General features: G+C 46.1%; 1 protein-coding gene across 1 annotated transcript in view; it reads right to left on the bottom strand.

The window, feature by feature from the left end:
- AXIN1 (axin 1) overlaps positions 1-23,628 on the bottom strand; it is a 173,721-nt gene that overhangs the window by 38,817 nt on the left and 111,276 nt on the right. The window contains exons 3-4 of the mRNA XM_065412047.1: positions 20,429-20,525; positions 7,238-7,375 (exon numbers count right to left, since the gene is read on the bottom strand). Coding sequence (XP_065268119.1) covers positions 7,238-7,375; positions 20,429-20,525 — 235 coding nt within the window. The remainder of the gene's footprint in view (positions 1-7,237; positions 7,376-20,428; positions 20,526-23,628) is intronic.

The raw sequence follows: 23,628 nt of genomic DNA, 5'->3' as shown, positions 1-23,628 counted from the left end.
CATTCCCAAACTTCCCGCCAGTGGCTTACCTTGACAGGCCAGGAGCCAAAGTTTACCAACGCATTTATTGATGTCAATACTGCAGCCTTTTAAAGTTGCAAAGGCTTTGTTTAGTGGACTAGATTGGCTCGAAATGGACCTCATAAGTCTCGAGCCAATATGAAAATATAACGTGCAGAATCGATGGAATCTCTAATAAAATTGAAATAGCCTGTTATCCCTACAGACATGCCAATCTACAGGGCTGCTTTGAAATAAACAAAGAACAATAATAATTTGACAGTGATAAAGCAGGTGACATTCCTATATAAAGTCCTACAAAATCTATAACTACAATAATAATAATCTATTTTCATACTAGTATTTAAAATGAACAACGGTGAAATCAAAAGAAAAAGGTCTTCTTATCATGCATCGTTCAAACTTAAAGTTTTTGAATATGTAGAAGCAAACAATAATTGTGCCGCTGCTCGTGAATTCTGTATCAATGAGAAGCAAGTAAGAGAATGGTGAAAAAATAAAAACACTAAAAGACATGCCAAGAAGCAAGAAAAAACGTCCAACGAGGTGCGCTTCATTTCCTGAGCTGGAGAAAGATCTCAATAATTGGGTTGTTGAATGTCGACAAAATGGGTACATTGTCACTAGAACTGGAATTCGTCTGCGTGCTCTGCAAATGACGAAAGACGACAAATACAAGTCAGTAAAGCCGTCAATGTTTGTCGCATCAGCGGGTTGGAGAACTCGCTTCATGAACCGTCATGGTCTCTGTCTTCGTCAGCGAACAAAGATAGCGCAAAAGCTGCCTAGAGATCTGGAAGAAAAAATCGAATCTTTCCAAAGGTTTATTATAAAATATCGAAAGGAATATGCATTTGAACTGTCACAAATAGGAAATATGGATGAAACACCAATGACATTCAATCTCCTGTGCAACGGAACGGTAACCGGTGTTGGTGAAAAAACAGTTTAATTAAAACCACTGGCCATGAAAAAATCCATTTTACGGTGGTTTTATGATGTTTGGCAAATGGATCAAAGCTCCCTCCTGTTGTTATTTTTAAAAGACAAACCTTGTCTAAAAACATGAAATTTCCTGCTGGTGTCATCGTACGTGCACACGAAAAGGGATGGATGGATGAAAGTGGGACTATTGAATGGCTGGAAAAAGTGTGGAATAAGAGACCAGGAGCACTTTTCAAGAAACCTGCTATGCTCGTTTGGGACATGTTTAGGGCACGCAAGACGGATGAGGTGAAAAATGTGGCCAAAAATATGAAAACTACTTTGGCTGTAATACCTGGAGGCTTAACTTCAGTTCTACAACCACTTGATGTCTGCCTGAACAAACCCTTTAAAGACAGGCTACGCAAAATGTGGTCTGAACGGATGTGCTCAGGCATGGCGAAGTTGACAAAAGGCGGGAATCTTATGAAGCCCAAAATCAATCTGGTTGCCCAGTGGATCAATGTGTCCATTCCCTCGGAAATGGTAGAAAAATCATTTAGAAAATGCTGTATCAGCAATGCACTCGACGGGTCAGAAGATGATGACATATTTGATGATGACACAACAGAGGCTGCTGATGAGAAGGAATCTGAGTCTGAAGGCGACACTGCCGACATCTATGACGACAATGCAGATGCAGCTGTGACTGAAGCCAAGTTTAATGAACTGTTTGGTGAATCAGAGACTGATTCAGACTTTGAAGATTTTAAGACTTTTTAAAGTCTCATATTGTTCTAAGTTACTTGTTTTAAATATCCATTTACTGATTTTAAATATTGACTGTAATTTTGTATTTGTTCAGTTATTATTGTAACAAAAAGAAGTTTTTCGTTAGATTACATTCAAATAATTCTAGCAAAACTTTTAAGTGTTTCTTGTGATGCCAGCTTTTAAAATATAGCAGGGGTTGGCAAACTTTGGCTCCCGGCCCGTCAGGGTAAGCCGCTGGCGGGTTAGGACGTTTTGTTTACTTGGAGCGTCTGCAGGTATGGAGCCCCTCAGCTCCCAGCCAATGGGAGCTGCACTTGGCTGGGAACGGCAAACCGCGGACACTGGGAGCTGAGGGGCTCTGTGCCTGCAGACGCTCTAAGTAAACAAAATCTCCTGACCCGCCAGCGGCTTACCCTGACGGGCCGGGAGCCAAAGTTTGCCAACCCCTGAAATATAGGGTCGGCTTATGAAAGGGTCATACAGTTTTTGCTATTTTTACCTAACCATCTTGGGGGGTCGGCTTATAAACAAATGGGCTAATGAACGAGTATATACGCTAGTTAAATACATCCTCAAAATACATAGCCGGATGCCAACACTGAATGATTTTCTATGGTTTTGTCTACACAATTTAAGTGCCTACTTTTGAAAAATTATCCCTACATTTTATTTGGGGTATTTTTACTCCCAAGTTAATTTTGACTTCACTAGCTGCAAGATAAAATTATAAAAACGTGCCTTCTTATCTGCTTAGGATAACAGCTGGATTTTGCACAGAAACAATATAGGGTTCAGCAAGCAGCTGATGTGATGGAGTCTTTGTGCATGAAAGGAAAGCAGTTCCGGGAGGCACACGCGCAAGCCCTTTCTTTGTGTGAGCTCTAAAGCAGGTATTTCAGTGCTGCTGGGAATGAAGCTTGGAGACAGCACGGCCTCTGCAGACTACACTTTCCGAAACACAGAATAATGAAAATCAGGTCTGCTGTGCCCACTAGATGGGGCCTGGTGGTTACAATATTGTCAGAGGCTCCTTTAATCAGATTTAGAATGCTACAAGTCATTTAAAAAACACATCTGCAGTGACATTATACCCAGGGAAGTCTGAACAGCCCTTTCCATTGAGCTAGGAACACACACGCACACTGATAATCTGTAGTACCAGCAACATCTCGTTTCCTCTCCTTTTTACCTATCAAATGACCCCCGATTGAGCTGAAAGGATTCCCCTGATGTATGTGTGCTTTTTGTTTTAATCGGGGATGCCACTGAGCAAAAATGATGCTGAAAGAAGTTCCCTTCCTAGCAATACCAGCAATGCTTTACATTAACATGGAAAGAACTGTAAACACAGATATGCTTCTCACTGGCGATGTGGCTGGCTGCTTTTCAAATTTCACTCAGGTCAGACAGTGAAGCTAGATCAGTCTGTCAATAGCGCATTTGACTTTTTAGTTGCCATTCAGCAGCACAACACTGAAATGCTTGGGCTGGAAATACCATAGGGCAGTGGTTTTCATCTAGGGATACGTGTACCCCAGGTGTATGCAGAGGTCTTCCAGGAAGTACATCAACTCATCTAGATATTTGCCTAGTTTTACAACAGGCTACATAAAAAGCACTAGCGAAGTCAGTACAAACTAAAATTTCATACAGACAATGACTTGTTTATACTGCTCTATATACTATACACTGAAAAGTAAGTAAAATAAATCAATTGGAATATAAATATTGTATAATTATATGGTAAAAACGAGAAAGTCAGCACTTTTTCAGTAACAGCGTGCTGTGACACTTTTGTATTTTTATGTCTGATTTTGTAAGCAAGAGGTTTTTTAAGTGAGGTGAAACTTGGGGTACATGAGACAAATCAGACTCCTGAAGGGGGTACAGTGGCTCTGGAAAGGTTCAGCGTCACTGTTATAGGGGAATGCACACATCCAAAAAACCCTTTCTTGGGGATTTAAAGGGATTGATGAAGACAGTCCAGTGCTTGGTTTTCCTAAATGTTAAGAAAAAACCATAAATGGTGGGTATAAATTACCTGTCAGTGCTCCCTTAACAAAATCACGTGACTTTAAATTCACTTTCCTTTCTCCTGTATTCATTGACTGACGCTGCCTTGGAAAGGGAACTGCAGGCAGTTGGGTGAAGGGTATTTTTGTTTCAGTAGCTTTTGCAAATGTTTCCAAGCCCTATGCTGAACCAATGATTGTGCTTGAGGCTTTGCAATTTTTTTTTTTAATTTTGGCACCGTTCAGCGAGCCATCCCAGAGATCTGCATTGAGAGGAGGCCTCCAGTCCTGACATCGTGCCCCAAAAAGCTGTGGTGCATCAGGATTCAAGCTCTCCTTTTGCAGATACCAGCAGGTCCTGCACTTTAAGTACTAACCTAAAAGGGCTTATATTTAGTTATTCTGAATCCTTAATGCCTCGCACTGACCATCCAATACATTGTTCTATGTGACTACCACAGGGTTTACCATACAGCATTACCTAGAGACCTGGGCTCAAATGTGGATTAAGTTAAAAAGAAAATTTGCTTAAACAGACTTCAGTCTTTTATTTAGCCCAGCGTTTCTCAAACGGGGGTCCGCAAGAATACTCCAGGGGGTTCGCGGGTCCCCCTGATCAACTCCTCCCCTTCCCTCCGTCAACTCCTCCCCCTCCCTCCTAGTGCTTCCTGCATGCCGGGGAACAGCTGTTCAGCGGTGCACAGGAGGCACTGGAAGGGAGGGGGAGGAGCGGGAACGGGGCACACTCGGAGGAGGGGGCGGAAAGAGGCAGGGAAGAGAAGGGGCGGGGTGGAGTGGGAGCGGGGCACTTGGGGGTCTGCGACAAATTTTAAATCAAAATGGGGGTCCTTGGGTTGCTCAAGTTTGAGAACCGTTGCTCTAGCAGATTTTGATACTGCTACTGGCAGCATTTGCTGGCAGAGGGCTGGGACAACATGTAGTAATTGGGCCCACAGATTTACCCCACTTGTGAGCCTAACTGTGGAACTGTAAATAAAAGTTAATAAACTGTCACAATAACCTATAATAACAAATATGAATGGGAAAAGGTGCAAAAAGGAGACAGAAAGACTGAATTAGTCCAAACAAAACAGCCCACTCATATAATTCAAGGACTGTGTTAAGATCATGTTTGGTGAACACCTGGGACCAGGAATTAGTGAACCAAAATTGGCATGTGGGAGCTTAGGCCTAACTGGTGAACCAAATAAGGAGAAGACAGGTTATTCTGCCCATCACTCCCTTTGGCTCCCTCAGACAGAGACTTGAAGGGAAGCTGGCTACTATGATGCTGGGGGCCTGAAAGAGAAGAGAACAGGAGAAGGCGCAATCTTCACCATCCTGGCTGCTGCCCCCACTAACTTTTGGGACCTACTGTGACACTGTTTGTCCTCCTTCATCCTAATCCTGAGAGACACCCTGACCAGACTGCTCCAGACAGAGGGAGCCCAATCACCACCTTCACTGGCTCCAGCTGAATCCCAACCACCAGCTGGGACCTTGTCACTCACACCTCCCCCAGGTATTCTTTTCCTTCCCCACCTTATTTCTTCTCTTTCCTGTCCCTCTCCTTTTGCCTTCTGTTTAATAAGAGTCTGGCTTAGCTGGGCAAGATTGCATTTTTGCAGCACTGGTGTAGGCTGTGACCAGAGGCAGCTAAAAGCAATCCCCTAAATAGCCTGGGGCTGGTACAAGTTTGCCAGGTCTTGCAGTGAGACAGGGTGGGTGAGGAGCATCTTTTACTGGGCCAACTTCTCTTGGTATAAGAAACAACCTTTTGAGCTTCACTGAGCCCTTCTGTGGGACTGGAAAAGGTAACCAAGTGTCCAGACAGTGCGCTAGCCTTGTGTTTCTCCAGCAGTGAGGTTGCAAGTGAAAGTCAACACCAGAGACAGAAGCTGCTTTTTACTTTTTGCTGTTCTTATTTTTCCCTTTTTGTTTGGGTCTCATTTTGTCTTCTAGGAAATGTGACTGGACTTTTCACAACAGCAGCAACAACAACAGCTCCAGCCCATCTAAGTGCTCTTTTTTCTAAAAAGGACAGTTATTACCATGTTTAATATCATCAAAGAGACTGTCAGACCAGGTTTTCCCCCTTAAAGACTCTCTCCTGCTAAAGGGAAAGGGAAGATGGAATGTGGTTAAAATGAAAGCCTTACATTTCAACTGATTTAATGTTTCCTTCTTTTCTCTACCCTAATAAAGGGGTAAAGAATTTTTAATGGCATATTTGCCATGGCACTAAGTAGGCTGAGGGCTCTGTATACCAAACCCTGAACCTTGTTGACCACGGGTAATGTCGGACAGTTTCAGGGTCACGCTAGCACCTTTGACTCTTTGGGCCCTTTATTCCATCTAAATTAATACACCAGAGTGGTAAGGGAGGCATTGGACAATGGTGGGGATGTGGGAGAGAGGTCCAGGCTGTATTAACAGGGAGTACCGCAAGCCAGGACTGAGGGGAATCAGCCGATGGTAGAGAACTGTCAGGGGCCAGGTTGGGAAGAGCAGAAGTTATCACAGGAGTTAGCACCTAGAATCTAGGCAGAAAAGACCAGGTAGGTCACCATCATTAACTCCTCTCTGCCAACTCACAGGTACTACAAGCAAGCTATTTAAGCCATGGAGTATATGTGGGGATAGATGCTTGTGTCAACATTCAAATCCCCTAACCCATCTACGCCTGGATCAGTTACAATGCACACCAGACATTCCAATCCACTACACTAGCATCTCAAAAAGAGATTTCTGACAAACGCATACAATTCATTTTTATGCTGGTGAAAGGTCTTCGATTGACAGCCCTGGACACTTAAGCTGAATACAGAACCACAGAGCAGGCAGTGGTACTTCAAGCCTGCCCCACACCAGCTGGCACCATTCTTTGTCCTGATGCCAACATGCCACCCTTAAGGGTAAAATGATAGTTTCAGATGCCATTGAGTCCTTGGACACTCAGCTGAAGCAGCCAACAGGGGAGCCCTTTGGTTTTGAGGGGTGGTGATTTTGGTATGTGGACAGTCATCTGCTAGGAACTGAGATGCACAAACTTATTTTGCTTAGGACCCTAGCTATACAGTAGGCTGTGATGTTAAGTAACACACTGATGCACTCAGCAAAACATCCTGTACGTACAAAATAGTATTTACACTTATCTAGGAACACAGAACACCAGAAGTGTAAAGGGGCTACGTGAACTCTCTGAGCTTTCTGAGCAAAATGTCCCAAACAGGACTGACCCGCCTTTCTCCCATTCCCAGCCAGCCACGGAACTAAGAGCCTGGTATGATTTTTTGGCTAATCCAAGGCTCATCACTGAAAAAACGTACCCGGGTGTCCCACCTGGTCATTTAAGCTCTCGTGAAACATCATATGGCTCAGCAGCATCATGACCTATGACAATGTAGTGTTACTCAATACAACTGCTGCTGAAGGATTCCCACAGTGCAAGTTATTCAAACAACCTGTATTTCCCAGTTTCCAGAGATGCTGAGGCTGCTACTAACCGCTCGAACACGTTTAAGGCGCTCCTCTAATTTCTCCTCTGCTTCACGTTCCCTTTGTACTTCCTCCAGGCGATTGATCAGCTCTGCAGCAAACTTCTGTGGTTCAACATGGATATCCTTTGGCATTCGGTACGTACGCTGAAGGAAGAACACACCATTGTTTAGCAAAAGGAGCAATAAACTGAAGCCAAAACTTTAAAATCTTAAAGGGAATTCTATCTCAGTTTGGAATAATAATAATTTATGGAGATATACCTATCTCATAGAACTGGAAGGGACCCTGAAAGGTCATTGAGTCCAGTCCCCTGCCTTCACTAGCAGGACCAAGTACTGATTTTGCCCCAGATCCCTAAGTGTCCCCTCAAGGATTGAACTCACAACCCTGGGTTTAGTAGGCCAATGCTCAAACCACTGAGTTATCCCTCCCCCCATGGTCCTACCATGGATCAGGCAGCACTAGGAGGGTAGAATTTGGGTAGGCTAGTGAACAACCCAAAGGGATGGTTTGGTCCATGCCAACAGCATTCCACTGATGAAACTGGAGTTCTGCTCTGCTTTCTGGGACCTCCTTCCGCACCCCATCTACACAGCTCCTTAATGATGAAGAGATTTTCTAGGATGACAACTCTAGGGATGTGGTTATCATTGAATAACCAAACTCTGTTGCAGACATGCCAGTGCTCAGTCCTTGCTGCTTATATAAGTTAAATGTAACAAGCTAATAATACTCTTACAAAAGGGCTGAAACATCAGGAATTTGTAGCAGAAAAGTTACCATCTTTTTGTTTAACAGATGAGGGGGATTCTAACATGCATATCTGGCTTCTGTCACAGACCCACCAATCTAGGCTGGTGAAGGTTACCTACTTAACTGTGTAAGCATGGCCCAATGAGGCCAAAAAGGGTGAACTCTTGTGGCCTCTCGCCTGCTGGGATCTTCCATTCAGTTACATCCCACAGAGTTTGTGCTACTTAACCCATGCACAAAAGGCAACTGTTTCCCATGAAGCAACCTCTCTAATTGGAATAATGACACAGCACAACTGCATCTAGTTCTCTTCAAAGTCACGCAAAGGCAAAGGCTGCTGTTTGGTCTCCTCAGAAAAGCAATATTTTGTCATTTTATAAAGTGCAAAAATATGGATATAATTTGACATTAACTAGAAAAAATAGCTCCAGCTTTACATTTACTGATAACTCTAAAAGGCAGCATGCTGTCCTTAGCTGGCCAGATCGTAAGTGGAAGAAAGTCTAAAGGAGCATTTTGCTAAGGAAACAAGACAAGTAAAAGAATGATTTGCTGCTTGTTCCATGAGGCAGAGAGACGCCCACTCACAGGGAGCAGAAGAGGCCAACTACTTTTTCCTTTTCCCCAGACCAAATTATGTTGCACCTGGGGAGCTGAACGATGGAATGGTGACATGCCCCGTACCGAACTATCGAACTGACAACAACTGCATTTTCTCCATTGCCCTTTGTTCTATTGCTGTGCTGACCAAGTGAAATGACCAAAGATTTCACCAATGCCGAAAACAAGACAAAGTAGTCACGTGGAAACAGAATATGCTGTTACATGAAAAAGGAGGAGGGAGATGTACATTTTCTACAACCAGAGAGAACACAAAGGAACATGGAAGCAAAACAGCAGGTGTGTCGGCCCGTCCGGAGCCGGAGGAATTGTGCAGTGTACTCGGCACCAGCCCTTTAACAGGTAAACTCAAAATTTGGCAGTCTGCACCTTTAAACTTGTAAATAAACAAAGTAACCACTTGATCCCCGTGTTTAAACAAGAGCCCTGACCTGGCCCAAGGCTCCGGGCTAGGACCGAGGGGCTCCTTTCCTGTCCCAGCCCCAGTGATGAAGTAGTGCCTGATGGCTCCTGATTGGTTAGTGTCTCTTTCTGGCCTTTCTAGACCCCTTGAGGACTAAGTCCTGTGAAGGTTCTTCCTAGGCAGGGGAATGCCTCCCCCAAAATGCGAGAAGACCGGATAGACGCTGTCATACGCAGGATAACGTATACACCTCTAGCCCGATATAACGCTATCCTCGGGAGCCAAAAAAATCTTACCGCGTTATAGGTGAAACCGCTTTATATCGAACTTGCTTTGATCCACCGGAGTGCACAGCCCCGCCCCCCCGGAGCACTGCTTTACCGCGTTATATCCGAATTCGTGTTATATCGGGTCGCGTTATATCGAGGTAGAGGTGTATAAAAGAATGGCTATGATACCATGATACCTGGGAATCATACTGACTGAGGAGTAGAGACCAAATCTCTATGAAGTCTTCAAGTTTCTTTCTCATGCAGAACATGAGAGTTAATCTACAGTCCAATAAGGAGGATGGAAATAATGAGTTTCTGCAAGACTTAGAGGTGCAACCAAACTCTGCTTCTGCTCTGCCCCAGCACAGGCTGGGGTGGGAGTCAGGGAAAGGAAGGTTATATTTAACATAGCCTTTAAAGGAGGCCAGAGCTCCTCTTATGGAAGCAACGAGTTGAGAACACCTTTTATTACATAAAAATCCACATCACAGATTGAAGCAATGGGCTTTGCTCATTGACCTCAGTGACAGTGAAACTGTGCTGGAAAGTACAGCTGATCAATGGCTAAGCCCAATGACATGGGCTACAAGTACTCTGGCCCATGACGGCTTTCCTATCCCCTTCTCTTGCACTGCACGTTTGCAATAGCATGCAGACCCAATGCTCCTGAAGGATTTCTGCAGCCAGCATGTAATTCTCACCCAAATTGATTCCTGGAAGAAAGTGCCTACATGAACCAATGAAAGGAGTGATGCACCAATGAAAGGGGTGATGCACCAATGAGACGCTGTTCTCCAAATGCCTTTGGGAGGCAGGACTGGAATGGTGACAACACAGGACGTAAGGTGATTGACTATGCAGACTATAGGGGCCACACCCCAACCTGAAGAGACTAAGTAGGAAGGGAGGTGAACACAGACTTGCTGCAGGGAGCACTCTACTGGAGTCGCTTCCCACAGGACCCTGGGCTGGGGCCCGGTGGAAAGGGAGGGCCCAGGTCCCCTACCACACCCCCTTAAAGGCCTAGGCCTGGAGGTGGGTGGCAAGCTGAGGCATTCTGGCTTGAAGGTCAGGAGCAGGCGCCCCTACCGCCTGACAGAGAGGCCAGAAGCCGGGTGCACCAACCTCTAGGCCACCCAGCCCTCCGAGCTCCTATCACAAAGTCCTTCGGCTTGCATTCTGACTTGTGAAAAGAATACAGCTGGATTTATTCAAACTGTGCTTCTCCCTCACCTGGGATTTCTGGTGAAGAAGTGGGACTTGTTTGGTCCTAAGGGGGAGGAGGAAGATGAGGATGATTTGGGCTGGCAGAGTGGGAAAAGGGTTTATCTTCTCAGAGATCTCTGTAAGGAGTCTCACAACAATGTGGGGTCCTTAGAGAGGAGGGCAAGGAGGTCAGATATGCCCTCTCCATCTGCAGGCAAGCCCAAAGAATCCCAGGATTTTAGCACTTGCACTAACGGAATTCTGTGGCATGTAGTTGAGTGTCACTGCTGTAAAGCAGTGGTTCTCAACCAGGGGCCTGGGGGACACAAGCAGGGCAACCAAAAGACTGTCAGGGGTTCTGATCAGATAGCCGTTTCTGACTGAATATCTGTAAGCAACAACAAAGCACAGGAAGATTAGGTGGCTGTGGCCATCTGGATACCTTCAGCTCAAGGGTTTTCCAGACTGTCCTATCTACTGGTTGAAGAGAATCTGAAGATTGACACTGGATTCCAGGGGAAGGTCTGAGATGGCTTGGATCATGAAGCCATGGGCGACGCTACATTAAGAGGGGATAGCTAGAGACTGTAGATGGATGTTTCTAGATCCTCTGGACATTCGGGTGGTGGGTGGGACACGCAGGATCCAGTTCTGACACTTTATCCCTTCTCAGGCACCAAGGCTCTGAAGGTATAGAATTCGGGGGTAATGGAGACACATCCCAAGGTGAACATTTTTGCAACTGAAGGGTGAACTGAGAGGACATGCTTCGAAAATGAGTGACCCCTTCTCAACATCCTGTATTTTCTGCTCCACACTGGAACTGTATGTAAGCTGTTACCTCCAATATGTATGGGCCGCCCTGTGAGAATTTTCTGGGGAGTTGGCGACTGGAGGAAGGCCAGGATCAGATCCTCTCTTCTTTTGCCTGGGTGATCCCTGTCTCTCAGGGGCATGGTGTGAAGAGCTGTAATTTCCTGCTTGTGGGGAGCTGCAAAGATGTCCCTAGAGATGACTGAGAAAGGGACTGGTGAGGCTGCAGTGAGCTCTCCCGGAAATATCATGGAAGGGTCTTTCACAGGTGTGTACAAAGAGGCTGCCAAGGACTTGTGGATCTAGGTTGAGGGTTTTCTGGAGGGCTCTGGAAGGGAAGGGTACCTTATACCTCCATGGAATTGTCCTCCTGGAAGCTCCTGTCGGAGTGCTGGTTCCCCAAATGTATTCTGGCGAATTCCCACTCTGAGTGTCGACACCTGACAGAGCTGACTGCCTGACGCAGGGCTGTTCCCGCTGTGACCTGGCTGCAGTGGAGCCACTTGGCAGTGGGCTGGTGGCCAGCCCCTTCACACAGAACAGGCCTGCTACGGGGGCTTGCAATGCACAGGCATAGGCAATGCATTCCCTTCATGTTTCCTCATTTCTTCTGGGAATACACTTTCCCTTCTGATTCTCCATGTTGCTCCAGGACTCCACTTGAGTCCAGGAATGAGATGGAGCGTCCTCTGAGACCCAACAGCTGCAGCTGTTTCCCAGAGAAACAGGAGAACTGAAAAAGGTCTTCCCACTTGCTGGAGAAGGGAGGAACACTACCCACCTGAGAGGCAGGTGAGACACAAATCCACTGCCCATTTTAATGGCAAGGAGCTGGTTGACGAAAGAAAATACTAAACTCCTAAAGCATTTCTAGACACTGTAAAATGTGTGGAATATGCGGAACACAGGATGGCATGGGTTGGACTAAATGCTTTACTGAAGCTCATTTCAAGTGTCCTATAAAAACTCCCACGTGTGGCTTCACCATTTTTGATTAGCTTGGTCATTTCTAAACTCATGCTGATAAATTGTCTCTCTAGCATCATCAGGTAATCTTAATAGGTTGTTCTTTATATACCTTATTACAAAGGTACTGTCATAACACTGCTCCTGTCTCCTCCACCTGCGCCTGCGTTAACAGACAAACAACCTAACCATGGATGCCTCTACCCAGATCGTGGTGTTGATTTGCAGACTGTGGCCTGCATTTCCCATTCACAGAAAACCAGGCTGAGGGGAACATCCAGTGTGAAAGGTGTCTGCGGGTGGAATCTCTCAGGAAGCAGGTGGGAGGGCTACAGGAGCAGGTGGCTAGGCTGAGGAGCATCCGTGCCCATGAGGAATTCCTTGAAAGTATTCATATGGAGACATGCAAGGCTGAGGAAGATATCCAGCTATAGAGAACTGCTGCCACACCACAGGGGGAGGAGGATATGGGTCTGTCACAGGGAGGACACTGGCAGGTGGTTACTTCTGGCAGCAGACAGTGCTCCACTCCTACCCATTATGGTGATGGAAAACTGTTATGCTGCCCTGGCAACAAGCGATGAGGAACCACCCCCAAAGGTGGAGGAGGAGAAGCCAGGAACCCCCAAGGCTGGGAGGATCGCAGCCACCACTCCCAGGAGGAAACATAGGATAGTGGCGGTTGGTGACTCTCTTCTGAGGGGGATGGAGGCCCATCTGTAGCCCTGACATAGCATCCTGGGAGGTATGCTGCCTGCCAGGGCCCCATATCCAAGACGTTACAGAGGGATTGTCGAGGATCATCCAGACCTCTGACTACTACCCCACGCTACTCATCCATGTGGGCACTAATGATACTACAAGGTATGACCCTCAGCAGATCAGAAGTGACTACAGGGCTCTGGGAGTAAGGGTGAAGGAGTTGGGAGCGCAGGTGGTGTTCTCTTCGATCCTTCCGGTCAAGTGTAGGGGCCCAGGCAGAGACAGATGCATCCCGGAGGTGAATGCCTGGCTGAGAGGATAGAGTTGCCAGGAGGGCTTCGGCTTCCTTGACCATGGGATGCTGTTCCAGGAAGAAGAACTGCTAAGCAGAGATGGGGTCCACCTATTGAGGAAGGGGAAGAGCATATTTGGATACAGACTGGCTAACCTAATGAGGAGGGCTTTAAACTAGGTTCGAAGGGGGTAGGTGACCAAAGCCCACAGGTAAATCAAAAGCATGGAGTACTGGGAGAAGGGTCAGAATTTGGGGGAGCATGGGCTGCTATAGCAGGGGTAAGGGAAAGTCAAGACAGAACTGGGGGGGGGAATCAAATCAGTATCTTAGATGTCTGCATACTAATGCAAGAAGTATGAGGAATAAGCAGAAAGAACTCGAAATGCTAGTAAATAAACATAACTAGTGGGATAATACACATGACTGGAATATTGGTATAGAAGGGTACAGCTTGCTCAGGAAGAACAGGCAAGGAAAAAATGGAGGAGGTGTTGCCTTATATATTAAAAATGTATATACTTGGACTGAGGTTGAGATGGAAATAGGAGACAGACTTGTTGAAAGTCTCTGGGTAATGATAAAAGGGGTAAAAAACAAGGGTGAGGTCATGATAGGGGTCTACTACAGACCACCTAACCAGGAAGAAGAGGTGGATGAGGCCTTTTTTTACAGAACTAACAAAATCATCCAAAGCACAGGACTTGGTGGTGATTGGGGACTTCCAACTACTCAGACATCTGTTGGGAAAATAACACAGCAGGGCACAGATTATCCAACAAGTTCTTGGAATGTATTGGAGACAATTATTTATTTCAGAAGGTGGAGAAAGCAACTAGGGGAGAGGCTGTTCTAGATTTGATTTTGACAAATAGGGAGGAACTGGTTGAGAATTTGAAAGTGGAAGGCAGCTGGGATGAAAGTGATCATGAAATGATGGAGTTCATGATTCTAAGGAATGGTAGGAGGGAGAACAGCAAAATAAAGACAGTGGATTTCAAGAAGGCAGACTTTAGCAAACTCAGGGAATTGGTAGGTAAGATCCCATGGGAAGCAAGTCTAAGGGGAAAAACAATTGAAGACAATTGGCCGTTTTTCTAGGAGACGTTATTAAGGGCACAAGAGCAAACTATCCCACTGGGTAGGAAAGATAGGAAGTCTGGCAAGAGGCCACCCTGGCTTAACCAGGAGATCTTCAATGATCTTTAAAAAAAAAAAAAAAAAAAAAATCCTACAAAAAGTGGAAACTCGGTCAAATTACAAAGGATGAATATAAGCAAATAACACAAGTATGTAGGGACAAGATTAGAAAGGCCAAGGCACAAAATGAGATCAAACTAGCTAGAGACATAAAGGGTAACAAGAAAACAGTCTACAAATACATTAGCAGCAAGAGGAAGACCAAGGCCAGGGTAGGCCCATTACTCAATGGGGGGGTGGGGGGGGGGAACAATAACAGAAAATGTGGAAATGGCAGAGGTGCTTAATGATTTATTTGTTTCGGTTTTCACCAAGAAGGTTGGTGATGATTGCATAGGTGCCGACTCTGTGGGTGCTCCGGGGCTGGAGCACCCATGGGGAAAAATTGGTGGGTGCTTAGTCCCCACTGGCAGCTCCCCTCAACGCCCTCTCGCTCCAGCTCACCTCCGCCTCCGCCCCTGAGCGCGCCACGTGCCCACTTTTTCCCCCTAGCTCCCAGCGCTTGCGCCGTGAAACAGCTGTTTCGCGCGGCAAGCGCTGGGAGGGAGGAGGGGGAACGCGACGCGCTCGGGGAAGAGGCGGGGCCGGGGCAGGGATTTGGGGAAGGGGTCCAATGGGGCAGGGGCGGAGTTGGGGCGGGGACTTTGGGGAAGGGGTTGGAATGGGGGCGGGGAGGCGCGAGCACTCACCGGCGCTGGGGAAAGTTTGCGCCTATGGGTGATAGGTCATCTAACACAGTGAATGGCAATGAAAATGAGGTAGGATCAGAGGCTAAAATAGGGAAAGAACAAGTTAAAAATTACTTAGACAAGTTAGATGTCTTCAAGTCACAAAGGCCTGATGAAATACATCCTAGAATACTCAAGGAGCTGAGCCATTAGCGATTATCTTTGAAAAGTCATGGAAGATGGGAGGGATTCCAGAAGATTGGAAAAGGGCAAATATATAATGCCAATCTATAAAAAGAGAAATAAGGACAACCTGGGGAATTACAAACCAGTCAGCTTAGCTTCAGAAAGATAATGGAGCAAATAATTAAGCAATCAATTTGCATACATCTAGAAGATAATAAGGTGATAAGTAACAGTCAGCATGGATTTGTCAAGAACAAACGGTGTCAAACCAACTTGATAGCTTTCTTTGACAGGGTAACAAGCCTTTTGAAAAGGGGTAAGCAGTAGACGTGGTATATCTTGACTTTAGTAAAGCTTTTGATACTGTCTCACATGACCTTCTCATAAACAAACTAGGGAAATGAAACCTATATGGAGCTACTATAAGGTGGGTGCGTAATTGGTTGGAAAACTGTTCACAGAGAGCAGTTATCAGTGGTTCACAGTCATGTTGGAAAGGCATAATGAGTGGGGTCCCGCAAGGAACAGTTCTGAGTCCGGTTTTGTTGAATATCTTCATCAAAGATTTAGATAATGGCATAGAGAGTAAATGGACAAACTGGAGAAATGGTCTGAAGTAAACAAGATTAAATTCAATAACGACAAATGCAAAGTACTCCACTTAGGAAGGAACAATCAGTTGCACATATACAAAATGGGAAATGACTGCCTAGGAAGGAGTACTGCAGAAAGGGATCTGGGGTTCATAGTGGACCACAAGCTAAATGAATCAACAGTGTAACACTGTTGCAAAAAAACAAAAACAAAACAAACCTCATTCTGGGACATATTAGCAGGAGTGTTGTAAACAAGACACAAGAACTAATTCTTCTGCTCTACTCTGCACTGACTAAGCCTCAACTGGAGTATTGTGTCCAGTTCTGGGTGCCACATTTCAGGAAAGATGTGGACAAATTGGAGGAAGTCCAGAGAAGAGCAACAAAATTGATTAAAGGCTAGAAAACATAACCTATGAGGGAAGATTGAAAGAATTAGGTTTGTTTAGTCTGGAAAAGAGAAGACTGAGAGGGGACATGATAACAGTTTTCAAGTACATAAAAGGTTGTTACAAGGAGGAGGGAGAAAAATTGTTCTTCTTAACCTCTGAGGCTAGGACAAGAGGCAATGGGCTTAAATTGCAGCAAGGGAGGTTCAGGTTGGACATTAGGAAAAACTTCCTAACTGTCAGGGTGGTTAAGCACTGGAATAAATTGCCTAGGGAGGTTGTGGAATCGCCATCATTGGAGATTTTTAAGAGCAGGTTAGACGAACACCTGCCAGGGAGATCTAGATAATACTTAGTCCTGCCATGAGTGCAGGGGACTGGACTAGATGACCTTTCGAGGTCCCTTCCAGTCCTACGATTCTATAAAAGGCTCTATATAATCAATTTAACATTTATGTAGCTCCCATCAGAGCAGCAGCTAATCCAGGGGAGGGCAAACTATGACCCACAGGCTGGATGCGGTCTGTCAGGGCTTTCAATCCGGCCCGCAGGATTGCCAGCCCCATGGCGCAGCGGGGCTAAGGCAGGCTCCCTGCCTGCCCTGGCCCCGCTCCGCTCCTGGAAGCAGCCGGCACCATGTCCCTGCGGCCCTTCGGGAATGGGGGGGCCAGATGGCTCCGGCGCTGCCCTCACCTGCAGGCCCCGCCCCCCGCAGCTCCCATTGGCTGGGAACGGGGAACCATGGCCAATGGGAGCTTCGGGGGTGATACCCACAGGGGAGGGGAGCGTGTGGTGGAGCCACCTGCCCCACCCCACCCCCAGGAGCCACTGCCGGACATGCTGGCCACTTCTGGGAGTGGCATGGGGACAGGGCAGGCAGGGAGCCTGCCTTAGCCCCATTGCGTGCTGCTGCCATCCCGGAGCCGCTCGAGGTAAGCAGCGCCGGGTCGGAGCCTGCACCCCGAACCATAGGTGCCGACTCCGTGGGTGCTGTGGGGCTGGGGCACCCACGGGAAAAAATTAGCAGATGCTTCACACCCACCGGCAGCCAAGCTCCCCCCGCCCCACCCCCTCCTCGCCTCCTCCTCTCCCAAGTGCGCCACGTCCCCGCTCCTCCCCCTCCCAGCGCTTCCCGCCCACCGCCTAACAGCTGTTTGGCAGCGCTTAGGACTTTCTGGGAGGGAGGGGGAGGAGTGGGGACATGGCGCGCTCAGGGGAGGAGGCAGTAAAGAGATGGGGCGGGGCGGGGACTTGGGGGAAGGGGTGGAATTGGGGCGGGGCGAGGGCGGGGCAGGGGTCAAGCACCCAGGGGGCAGAGGGGAAGTCGGCGCCTATGTCCCGAACCCCAACTGCACACTGCATCCCAACTCCCTGCCCTGAGCCCCAACCCCCTGCCCTGAGTCCCCGCCGCACCCCTCCTGCACCCCAACCCCCTGCCGAGCCCCCTCCTGTACCCCAACCTCGTGCCCTCAGCCCCCCCCACACCGCACCCCCTCCTGTACCCGAACCCCATCCCGAGCCCCCTCCCACACTGCACCCCCTCCTGCACCCCAACCCCCTCTGGCAGCCCAACCCCCTCTGCCCGTAGCCCCCTGCCACACCCCACACCCCTCTGGCAGCCCAACTGCCTGCCCTGAGCCACCTCCTTCATTCCGCACCCCAACCCCTTGCCCTGAGCCCCTTCCTGCACACCGCATCCCCTCCCACACTCCAGCCCTACATTCATGGCCCTGCATACAATTTCCCCACCCAGATGTGGCCCTCGGGTCAAAAAGTTTGCCCACCCCTGAGCTAAACTCTTCACTGGTAAATGAATGGTGAAGTCCCTAGCGGACTTTGTGAACTCAGCTTCCTTCCTGGTAATGGTGGCTCTATACCATAATAAGGGGATTATGCAATGCATTCTGCAAGAACTATCTGCATTGGTTACATTATAGCAATTGGCTATTCTGGTAAGGTTTGTTTCCCGTTGTGAAATCCTCCAATAGAAGAAAGTTAATGGGTTACTACTGCCTGTCCGAGAGTGTGCTACACATCAGGTCTAGATAGGTGCAGGAATTACTTTAACTATAGGCCATACTACGTAGCAGTGACTGATTTTGGAAAGCAACAATGGAAAAATGTATCCGCTTAGATGTTAATTGGGTAGATTTAATTCGACACACTTACATTTCATTTTAATTTTAAAAAATGAACTTTATAAAATGCCGCACTGGCGTGTGCTAAAACATATTATCTAATTACCTTCTCCTTTCATAGCGGATGGATAAAGTGAGGGCAGAGCAGTGCCTCTCTGAAGTCTATGCCAATTCCATGCCAGTAATTGGCAGGCAGGAGGTGCCACAGTGTCTGAACTAAACTCTTATTCCCTGGAGAGAGACTAGAACTAACTTGCTTCCTCAGTCCTCTCAAATATAAATATGCAACGATATACCTTCTCCCATGGGACTTAAAATTAAAGCACAAAACCTAATGGGAAAACTGTATCTTTCACTGAGAAATCCTTGTGGAGTGTCTGTGTGAAATTTACAAGGAGCAGGTAATTCTCAAAGAACATGCAGATAAGCACTACAGTAGAAACGTTTATCAAGCAGCAGGTGTCCAATTTAAACCTTGCTTAAAAAAAAAAAAACTGTTTTCCAAAAAAAGTCAATAAAATTTCATGCTAAGTAAAACTAATTAGGTTGCAAGTAACCACTGCTGGAATGACACTTATTCATCTCAACAAAAGAAATATCTGGCAGATGGAAGTTCGTTAAAGCAGAGTTCGCCATACATATTTTATGCGCCACACTCAGAATTTATAACCTGCGGTTCACTGAAGCGTTGCCAGTACACATGATCAATAGAAAGCCACTATTATTTTTATCCAAAAGGTAAAGCTGCTGACAGGCTTTGAAGTCAAAGAATATTCACTCAGTGGTTCCCACTGTTCGGCAACTGAAAAAAAAAAAAAAGGCCAAGCCTTCAAATTTCAACTCTAACAAAGCAATGCGTACAGTAAAAACGGCAGCAGCGGGAAATAAAAAGGCACCCAGCCAGTCTTTTCGACAGCAACCACACTGTGAAAGCAACTATGTGAAAGGAGAAGAGGCTGAACAACAGTGGCCAGTAAGCTTCCACAGCCAGGGCTTTTATTTTCAACCCAATGATCAAAGCACAGGAGACCCTCTTAAATCATCAGGAAAATAATCTAATTTAAAAGGCAAAATAAAGATTTTAAACACAAGATTAAAACAAGGGTGGATTTTGCCTGCATTGCACTGCTACTGAACAGGCAGGAGGAGAGTGGCTATGCTGAGTGAAGCCATTTCTCGGAGGACAGAGACATTGTCTCAATTTGATTTGTGCTAGAGCACAGCGGCCCAAGGAAGAAAGTAGTATCTTTATTTTCTGCTAAACATGACATGTCACCTGTAACTTCTCGCTCAGGGGAAAAAAGGCTTACAGTGATCAGCAAATGTGCAAAAGTTGCTACAGAATCTTAAGGGTTATGTTAAGCATCTAATACCAGACTCTTTGCCCTGATGAAACTGGGGAAAAACTAGAGACAAGAAAGGAGCCCACCTTTCTATCTTATATCCCAAAATAGTGGTCCTCTGCATCAGGCTGGGCTGCCTGGACAGAAACACCAGTTAGGGACATGACATTTGTCAAATAGCCATCAGTCCAGATCCTTAAATTGCCCCTAAGTTTACATCATTTCTCTGCTCAGCTTCACTTTGTGCTAGATGGGTAGCTACACGTTACAGAAATACATCCAAGATTAGCTCCAAAGTACTTACTGTGAGGGGCCTGCCACCATTATATGTGAGCTTGCCCGGCCATCCTACCCAACAACCCAGCCCCTGTCCTGGATCCTCAAACAGGCAACTATTCACCAATTACCTTAAAGGGCTGTGCATTTTAAAATCAAGTGTTGAGTAGGCGTAACAGTTTTGAAGTGGACTATCCAACTTTGCCTCTCAATAGCCCACTAGACCACCATTTTAAAAAGCAATGCACTCCCCTGTGACTCCATACAATAGTGAGACCACCTGGAGACCTGATCTTTTGCTGACCAAGTGTGCACCTGCAGTCTCTCATACTGGGAGATAAACTTCTCGACAGGCAGAGTATTGCTACTTACAGGAATGTGAGGTAGTGGCACACGTCCATTTGCTTTGGCACTTTCCTGCATCTCTCGGCGATGCTGCTTTCGGAGTCTGTACGGGGGGATCCCATCTCTGCCAGGACAAAATGACAATATGCGCCACTTTAGTGCCTTCCATTAGATGATCTCAATGCACACTACGTTCATTTAAGCGTCATAACTCCCTTCTGAAGCAGGTATTATCTCTGTTTCATAGATGAGGAAACTGAAGGAGAAAGGTTCCTTGTACACTCGTCAAGTGAGCTGGTTAAGGACGACAGGAGTTAATGAGGAGTAGTCAAATGTAAGAGAGTGCCATTTAAATATAACATATGAAGACAAGCAACTGAATATTGACAAAATGTACATGTGCTTATATACAAATGCTAGAAGTCTAAATATTTTCCATCGTTTGCAGTGGTGTTGTAGCCATGTTGATCCCAGGATGTTGGAAAGACAATGTGGGTGAGGTAATATCTTTTATTGGACCTGCTTCTGTTGGTGAAAGAGACAAGCTTTTGAGCTTTCAAAAACCTGTCTCTTTCACCAACAGAAGCTGGTCAAATAAAAGATACCACCTCTTCTCTCTAGATACTAAGATGAGTGAACTTGAGTGCATTAAAGGAGGATATTGATATAACAGGCATCATGGAAACTTGGTGGAATGAAGATAATCAACGGGACACAGTAATACTAGGGTACAACACATCTAAGAATAAGAGAGTAGGTTGCACTGATGGGGGAGTGGCACTATATGTGAAAGAAAGTATTGAGTCAAATAAAATAAAAATCTTAAATGACTCAAACTCTATGGATAGAAATTCCATGCTTGAACAATAAGTGTACAGCAGTAGCAATATACTACCATCTGACATAGGATGGTGACAGTGACTGTGAAGTGCTCGTGGAGATTAGAGAGGCTGAAAAGGAAAAAAACACAACAATAATGGAGGATTTCAGCTATCTTCGTATTGACTGGGTATTGTAGCAAGGTACCTCCTTCACCTCTCCAGGAAGTACAGGGGGCCTGGAGTAAATCAGTCCCATTCCAGAGAGATTTTATTCCTCACTCCGGTTTTATTTTTCAGCGTTTACAAAGTAGGCCTCAGGGTAGGCCCAAGGAGTACACTTAAGCCAAATAAACAAAAAACAAGTTAATAACATAAAGAGATCTAAGAGTCATCTGCTCAATGTGCAGTGGCAGTCAAAAAAGCTAACAGAATGCTAGGAACCATTAGGAAAGGAATAGATAATAAAACAGAAAATATCATAATGCTGCTATATAAATCAATGGTACTCATTCACCTTGAATACTGTGCGCAACTCTGGTTGCCCCATCTCAAAGAAGATATATTAGAATTGGAAAAGGTACAGAGTAGGGCAGCAAAAATGAATCAGGGTATGAAATAACTTCCATGTGAGGAGAGGTTAAAAAGACTGGGACTGCTCAGCTTAGAAAAGAGACGATAGAGGTCTACAAAATCATGATTGGTGTGGAGAATGTGAATAAGGAAGTGTTATTTACCCCTTCACACAACACAAGAACTAGGGCTCACCAATGAAATGTATAGGCAGCAGTTTAAAACAAGCAAAAGGCAGTACTTATTCACACAACACACAGTCAACCTGTAGAACTAATTGCCATGGGGTACTGTGAAGGCCAAAAGTATAGCTGGGTTCAAAAAAGGATTAGATAAGTTTGATGGAGGATACTCCATCACTGGCTATTAGTCAAGATGGTAGGGATGCAACCCCATGCTCTGGGTTTCCCTAAACCTCCAACTGGCTGAAGCTGGGACTTGGCGACAGGAGATGGATCACTCAAAATTGCTCTGTTCTGTTCATTTCCTCTGAAGCACCTGGCACTGGCTACTATCAGAAGAGAGGATACTGAGCTAGATGGACCATTGGTCTGACCCTGTATGGCCGTTCTTATAACTATATCTGCCTATATGACCACTAACTCCTACGAACAATATTTCTCTTTCTGTTCAAAACACTAGAAATTAAATGAGAAAACTTCATTAATCCCTGGCTGTATCTCCTGCCATTCCAGAATGTCAAGTTCAGCAAAACTCACTTCTTTCCTATCATCTTTACCAGGATATAGAATTCCCCCTTTAATAAATTCACCCCAAGAAATGTTTCCAACTGCCCATCCACATTTGCTGGCTTTCCCCCAGTATTTGGTTTAAAAATTTCTCTCTAACCTCTTTTAATTTTACATGCCAGCAATCTGGTTCTGTTTTGGTGTAGGTGGAGCACTCATGGAAAAAAATTAGCGGGTGCTTAGCACCCACTGACAGCCAGCTCCCCCCATGCCTCCTGCCCACCGACGGCCCTGCCGATCAACTTCTCCACCTCCCTCCCAGTGCATCCCGCCCTCCGCGATCAACTGTTCCACGGCGTGCAGGAGGCAGTGGGGAGTGAGGAGCGCGATGGGGTGCACTTGTGGGAAGGGGCAGGGTGGGGGGTGGGAAGAGGCGGGGGTGGGAGCTTGGGGGAAGGGGTGGAGTGGGGGCAGGGCTTGGAGTTGAGCTGGAGTTGAACACCCCTGGGGAAAGGAAGAAGCCAGTGCCTGTGGCGCAAGCAAACAATATGTGTTTTAATATGGCTAAATGTAAATATATACAGCTAGGAACAATGAATGTAGGCCAGTCTTACACGATGGGGGACCCTATCCTGGGAAGCAGTGACTCTGAAAAAGATTTGAGGATCATGGTGGAAAATCAGCTGAACACGAGTTCCCAGTGCGACGCTGCGGCCAAAAGGACGAATGCGATCCTTGGATTCATAAACAAGGGAATCACAAGCAGAAATAGAGAGGTTATTTTACCTCTGTATTTGGCAGTTGGTGCAACTACTGCTAGAATACCGTGTCCAGGTCTTGTGTCCTCGATTCAAGAAGGATGCTGATAAACTGGAGAGAGTTCAGAGAAAAGCTACGAGAATGATTAGAGAATTAGAAAATTCGCCTATAGCGGTAGACTCAAGGAGCTCAATCTATTTAGCTTAACAAAGAGAAGGTTAAGGGATGGCTTGATTATAGTCTGTAAGTACCTACCATGGGGAACAAATATTTAATGATGAGCTCTTCAATCTAGCGGAGAAAGGTCTAACACAATCCAATGGCTGGAAACTGAAGCTAGACAAATTCAGACTGGAAATAAGGTGTAATTTATCATTGGAACACACTA

The sequence above is a fragment of the Emys orbicularis genome, chromosome 10 (genome assembly GCF_028017835.1).
Source record: "Emys orbicularis isolate rEmyOrb1 chromosome 10, rEmyOrb1.hap1, whole genome shotgun sequence".
NCBI lineage: Eukaryota > Metazoa > Chordata > Testudines > Emydidae > Emys > Emys orbicularis.
The sequence above is the reverse complement of the archived record's forward strand: the minus strand, read 5'-3'. Positions and strand labels throughout refer to the sequence as shown.